The following is a 6,445-nucleotide window of genomic DNA, read 5'->3' as shown; positions in this document are numbered from 1 at the left end:
TACTAACGCCCCATGGATTAATGAATCAATCCATTGTCAGATTTATGTTTAAATCCTAGTTAGCAGCGCGTCAGCAAAACAGTAACAAATCCTTTGTTGGCGCACTTCTTGGTGCTTTCGTGGGACCCTAGCACCTCAGAGAGTGCTCAGCATCTCTAAACTTGGGTTCCTCCTAACACTAGGGGGAGACCAAGAGCCTTGGGACACTCCCAATACAGGGAGGGGAGGAGGGGCCTATTGTCAAGTCACGCCGTCTCTGCCTGTGACTAGCACAGACACTAGCCAATGGGTGCTTGGATAGGGCGCGCCGGCGCCCCGCCTCCCTGAGCGCCCCGCCGCGCCGAGGCACCCTCTGGCAGACTCCGCGGCGGCGACAGCCTGGGCGGACAGTGCGCCGTGCGCAGGCGCGGAGCTAGACCTCGCTGCAGCCCCCATCGCCGCGGGGAGTCTCACCCACCGAGTCTGCCCGCTAGCGCGTCAGTGCTCGCCTCCTCGTTTGCCCTCTCCGGTTCTCCCAGTGCCTGCCCTGCGCGCCCCGATGGCGGAGCTGCGGCCTAGCGGCGCCCCCGGCCCCACCGCACCCCCGGCCCCTGGCCCGACTGCCCCTCCAGCCTTCGCTTCGCTCTTTCCCCCGGGACTGCACGCCATCTACGGAGAGTGCCGCCGCCTTTACCCTGACCAGCCGAACCCGCTCCAGGTTACCGCTATCGTCAAGTACTGGTATGCTCTGGGCCGCGGGGAGACGGACAGGCGCAGGCTGGGAAGGGTTAAAGCGCCGAGGGCGAAGTAATTTGTGGGAGGCTGGGAGGAGGGATAGAGAACGGTTAAAGCACTTGGAAGGAGGGCTTCCTGCTGCGAGGGAAGGAGTTAAGGCTCAAGTTGGGAATGGGGACAAAGGGGTTAACGGAGCCTGTGGGTAGTGAAGGGTTAACCGGGTTTAGGAGAATAGAGTGAGGACTAGGGGTGTGTGTAGGAGCAGGGGGGGAACGGCATGAGCGAGGGAACTGTAAACGTGGTGAAAAGAGGGGGCGCCTGTAGGGGGTCATTAGTGGGCGAGGGGAAGCCAAGCGGGGGCGGCAGAAGTGGGATGGGAGAGGCGAGGCGGGGCCTGGGGAGCATTTGAGAGGGTTTTGGAGGAGCGAGGCCGGAGAAGCTCAGAGGGCAAGAGACTGCATAGGATGGCGGGCGGGGGGCGGTTCGGGGGGCCCGGGGTTCTCCTGTTGGAGGTAGGAGGGCCAAAGATGAGGGCCTGGTGCTTGTGGAGAGATGAGGAGGAGGTCTCCTTTTGATACCTTCCCGATGAGCTCAGACGTCGTATCAGGGTAAAGCTTTTGCTTTTGAAGTTTGACGGAGCAGCTCTTCCTGATAAACTTCTTGCTTACTCTGCACTGTTCTCTTTCTCCGTGCAGAGCTTCCTCCTAGCTCTGCAGCGGCTTTGCTTTAGGATATTAGGTAGAGAGAACCATGGTTTGGTTTAGGATTGAAGGGGACCACAGCTTCCCACCTCCAGTTGGAAATAAATGATGGAGACCCTGGGACTCCAGCAGGGAGGAATTGTGCAGTGGGACATTAAGAGGAGTTTCTTGGCCTGCAGTTTCTCCGGAGAGCTGAGAGTAACCCTCAAGTAGCTTTAGGGTAGGAATGGTCTTTTCTAATTTCCCATTCCTGTTTGCAACCTGTTTCTTCCTGCAGCATTTGGGCAAAACAGATGTTCTGGGGACTCTGGAAAAGAACCTGTCCTCATGGTCTTGCTGGACCAAAAACAGATACTGGTTGAAACTGTCCAGGACCGCATTCATGCAGGCATTGTGTTAGATGATCTTCAGTGAGTCCTGAAAGATGTTCGGCAGCTGCTTGGGGTGTAGCCAAAGGGTAGACCTGAAGGGGCAAGTGGACATCTTTGCTGGTTACCTCTCCTTTTAGGACTGAGTCTCCCTCTTGGTGAAAACCTGTTACTTCCCCTGGACATGGATTTCAGTAGGCTGTGTAGGGCTGAGGCCAGCTGCCTGCGTCAATGGGAGGATGCCAAGAGGCCAACAGCGTGGAGGGCCTGGGGACCAGCCACCTGCTGTCTAGGAAGGGTTGTAGGGAACAGCCTCCTCTGTTGGAGTAGCCAGGAGGAGGTAGAACTGGTGTCACAGTCCTCTCTGGCTGGCAAACTGTTCTCTGGTTGAGAGAAGTTGTTGAAGAGTGCTTCTGAGTGGAAAGCAGCTCTTGCTAGCTTAATGACCCATTCTCATTGTGCCTTTATATTTAACTATGTGTTGTGATGAACTTGTTGTCATGTGTCATGAGAAAGGTAGGCCTGGGCTGGGCACGGTGGCTCATGCCTATATTCCCACCACTTTGGGAGGCCTTGAGGATCCTTTGAGGCCAGGAGTTCGAGACCAGTGTAGGCAACATAGCCAGACCCTGTCTCTGTTATTTGAAAAACAAAAAAGGAAGTGGGCCTGGCTCTGCCATGCTGTCTGTTCAGGCCTCATTTGAGTGTGAGGAGAAATCCCTACACAGATTTCAGGCAACTATTTTTATGTCACGTAAGTAGCCATAAAGGATAGAATTGCATGTTAAAGGTATGATAGTGTTTGCAAAGGACTAAGGGCGATTTTTTTTCCCTTCCTGCTGCAAGCTTGTTAACAGCCATATCTTCAGAGATGGGCCAACATGTGATAATGAAGAAAAGGGATTGTACAGCACTTTGTGAAAGCCCTGCCTAGATGCAGAAAAATATAAAGAGAAACAGCACAGTGACTGGTACTTTCTCTTTTTTTTTTTGAGACAGAGTTTTGTTCTGTCACCCAGGCTAGAGTGCAGTAGCATGGTCTTGGCTCACTGCAACCTCTGTCTCCTGGTTTCAAGCGATTCTCATACCTCAGCCTCCCAAGTAGCTGGTATTACAGGTGTACACCACCATGCCCAGCTAATTTTTGTATTTTTAGTACAGGCAGGGTTTCACCATATTGGCCATGCTGGTCTCGAACTCCTGACCTTGAGTGATCCACCCACCTCGGCCTCCCAAAGTGCTGGGATTACAAGCGTGAGCCAGTGTGCCCAGCCATCAGTGACTGGTACTTTCTAAGATGCGGAGGGGTTTGCAAAAATAAGATCCTGAAATTCATTTATATTTCTCACATTTGGGATCCCACGAGGTTTCTAGCAGGATGACTGACCCAGACTGTCTGGGTCTGTCTTTGGCCCAGGATAGCTTGGGATTCATTTTGCAATAGCAAGGTGGCTCTGTGGCTAGTGATCCCTGAGTAGTGGGGACTACTAACTGAAAGCTTTCTAACTGAAAGCTGAGACTTTGGTGAGCAAGGATCAAAGCAGAACCTGTACTCATGGCCCACTTCAGTCCTGCAACTGCCCTGCCAAGAGAAGTTGGATGTTGAAGGAATTAAGTTGAGGGATGCCCTGGGACCTTGGATAGCATCATTTGCGAAGTGTAAAATATGATTTTTTCCCACATACTCATCTGGCCTCTGGGTAGTATAACAGAATACTCTGCTTGGGGACAGGGTTAATTTTGTCTGATTCTTGGTAGTTCCTTGCAGTTGTAGTTTTAAGGTTAAGCTTCTCTCCTTGATGTGACACCTTGTGGGAGACCTGGTGAGAAAGAGGGCTGCAGGGATGCTGCAGATGGAGCAGAGAATGGTGAACGCAGTTTTGCAGCTTGGTGCAGGATGGACCTAGGCTGTAGCAGGGCAGGTTTGGAAATTTACAGCAGGAAACTGGAGCAGGTTTGGGGCCTGTAGTGGCTCCCTTCTGCTGTGGAGTTCTGTAGCTCTAATGGGGTCTTTCCAGGGATCTCTACTCTTTTCTTTCTTCCTTTGCCCCACAAACTTTTCTAAATCCAACCGGTTGTAGAAGTAGTCAAGTGATTTGTTGAAATCAGAGTTAAGGCAGACATGGAGAGTTGTCCCTCTTCCTCAGTTGAGATGCTAAGCTATTTGTAGCAACTTTCTTACAAGTTCTATAAATAACTTAGCATTTTCTAGCAGAGAATAGGGATTTCTACAAAGGCAAATAATATCCTGGTAAAAGAGGATGAAACAAGACCTACTGGTTTTAAATAGTGTTTAAATTGCCTGGTGTTGGCACCATTGACTGGGATCACTTGTAACCTGTCTTTTATTTGGTTGTTAGCTTTCCACCAGCATGCTATCCTGGTTGAAAAGTGTACTCCATTGATGTCCCAGGGGCAGGTGAAGCTTTTGCAGTCTATGGAGTGGTCAGATGTTTGTGGCAGCTCAAGTGCCGTGTTTGTGGGCTAAATGCAGACTTCCTTCCACTGGTTTCTATTTGGTCTATTTCTCTAGCTACCAAAATTTCTTACCCATTCTAAAGGATAACAGGATTTTTTTTTTTTTTGACTCAGTCTCTGTCTGTCACCCAGGCTGGAGTGCAGTGGCGTGATCTCGGCTCCCTGCAACCTCTGCCTCTGGTGTTCAAGCGATTCTTCTGCCTCAGCCTCCCAAATAGCTGGGATTACAGGCACCTGCCACCACACCCGGCTAATTTTTTGTATCTTTAGTAGAGATGGGGTTTCGCCATGTTGGCCAGGCTGGTCTCAAACTGGTCTCAAACTCCTGACCTCAAGTGATCCACCCACTTCGGCCTCCCAAAGTGCAGAGATTACAGGCGTGAGCCACCGTGCCCAGCCAAAACAGGATTTTTTTTTTTTTTAAAGCACTAATTACTAAAGGCAACTCTTATTGTATTAAATTCTCAGTGAGATAATAACTGAATCTCTTCTGCAGCTCCTTCTCAGTTGAATGGTGGGGGAAATTTAATGTGGTCCTGAGAGGCCCCAAGTCATTTACTGTCCCAGCTCTACGTTTGAGGTGGCAGTCTCTCCTGGGATCATTTTCTGGGTGCAGATGCTCACAGGGCGCAGTTTGACTCCTGCTGCAGTTCTCTGTGCAGAACTGAGTTAAGCCTAAGTTTGGCCTTTGTCACTTGCAATGATAAGAGACCAGCTTTGGTCTATGTGGTGCAGGCTGGTGTCTGCACGACTAGAGGCTTCGGGTTTGTTTAGAACAAACTGTAATTAACAAGGGCACAATATAGTCTTTGAGGAATTAGCTGTCTAAGAGGCTGGAGTGGAGCAGAGCCTCTGCTTCCAGGAACAATGCCCATTGGGGATGCTCAGGATGGTCTTTCAACAGAGGCCAATTGATTGACTGATACACCTCTTGCCTTGAAGCTTGCATGTATACAAGCACCACAGAAGAGAGATAATCCCTGACAATCTCACTTGGGATCAGTAATTTGAAACAGGAGAAAGCAAAATGGGCAACCACCCAGTCTGTTTTATTTCTAAAAGAGGCCTAGTCTTTCAGGGGTAGAAGGGAGCTTCTTATGCTTGCAGAGTTGGGCAGCCTTAGCTGTCCATCTCTTGGTCTCATCCTGGAGAGATGTGGCCTCTCTTTAGTTACCTTTCACACAGGTTCCTCCAGGATGGGGCCTTTAGATTTACAAAGTAGAGCGCCTTAGCTTGACATTGTCTGATTTCCAGGCTCACACTGACACCCCTGTGTTTTGTTTTTTGCAGGTTGGGTGGCCCAGACCCCTTGGACTATGTTAGCATGTACAGGAATGTGGGGAGCCCTTCTGCTAACATCCCTGAGCACTGGCACTACATCAGCTTCGGCCTGAGTGATCTCTATGGCGACAACAGAGTCCATGAGTGAGTGTATGCCACCTGTTCTTTATCCAGAACAGGTGGATAAACCTTATTCCTGAGGTTTTCCTGAGCAGGGGTGACAATGTCATAGTGCTGTGAGCTTGGTACTTGTCAGTGGAACCTCTGCATTTTTGCCCTCTGACTATGTCTACTCATGCCAAAGTGGTCATTGTTAACACCTGATTCCTGCTTATCTGGTTCAGGAAAGTCTTGATGAGCAGGAGTTCCCAAATCAAGTGTTTCTAAGCTTGCCCTGGAGTTTGGGCTCATAGGATGGGAAGGATAGCATGGTTATGACTCAGAACTTGGGCAGATGCTTCTGTGTCTACTTCCTTTTATTCCCCTATCTTATTATGAAACATTTTAAACATAAAGCAAAGTTGAAAGGATTTTATAGTGAACACTCATATACCCACAACCCAGATTCTGCTGTTGACTTTATACTTGCTTTATCACAAATCTGTCCACTTATTTATTTTTTATCCTAGTCTGCTTCCATTTGTTGCTCTGTATGCTTTTTTTTTTTTTTTTTTTGGAGATAAGTCTCACTGTGTCATCCAGGCTGGAGTGCAGTGGTATGATCATGGCTCACTGCAGCCTTGACCTTCCTAGGCTCGGGTAATCCTCCAATCTCAGCCTCCCGAGTAGCTGGGATGACAGGCAAGTACCACCATGCCCAGCTAATTTTTGTAATTTTTTTGTAGAGACAGGGTTTCACCATGTTGCCCAGACTGGTCTCAAGCTCCTGGGCTCAAGCAGTTC

The 6,445-nt window shown here is 49.7% G+C and overlaps 1 protein-coding gene across 2 annotated transcripts in view; it reads left to right on the top strand.

Annotated features, from left to right (window-relative positions):
* Positions 1-313: 313 nt before the first annotated feature.
* Positions 314-6,445, top strand: part of SUFU (SUFU negative regulator of hedgehog signaling) — a 136,464-nt gene continuing 130,332 nt past the window's right edge. The window contains exons 1-2 of one of the 2 annotated variants that reach the window (XM_033184396.1): positions 314-720; positions 5,552-5,686. In XM_033184396.1, the coding sequence (XP_033040287.1) occupies positions 539-720; positions 5,552-5,686 (317 nt within the window). In that variant the 5' untranslated portion in view covers positions 314-538. The remainder of the gene's footprint in view (positions 721-5,551; positions 5,687-6,445) is intronic. The other variant, XM_033184406.1, reaches the window with a different exon arrangement.

The sequence above is a fragment of the Trachypithecus francoisi genome, unplaced genomic scaffold (genome assembly GCF_009764315.1).
Source record: "Trachypithecus francoisi isolate TF-2019V2 unplaced genomic scaffold, Tfra_2.0 Contig01579, whole genome shotgun sequence".
Classification (NCBI taxonomy): domain Eukaryota; kingdom Metazoa; phylum Chordata; class Mammalia; order Primates; family Cercopithecidae; genus Trachypithecus; species Trachypithecus francoisi.
Note: the sequence above shows the minus strand (reverse complement) of the source record. Positions and strands in the feature narration are given on the sequence as shown.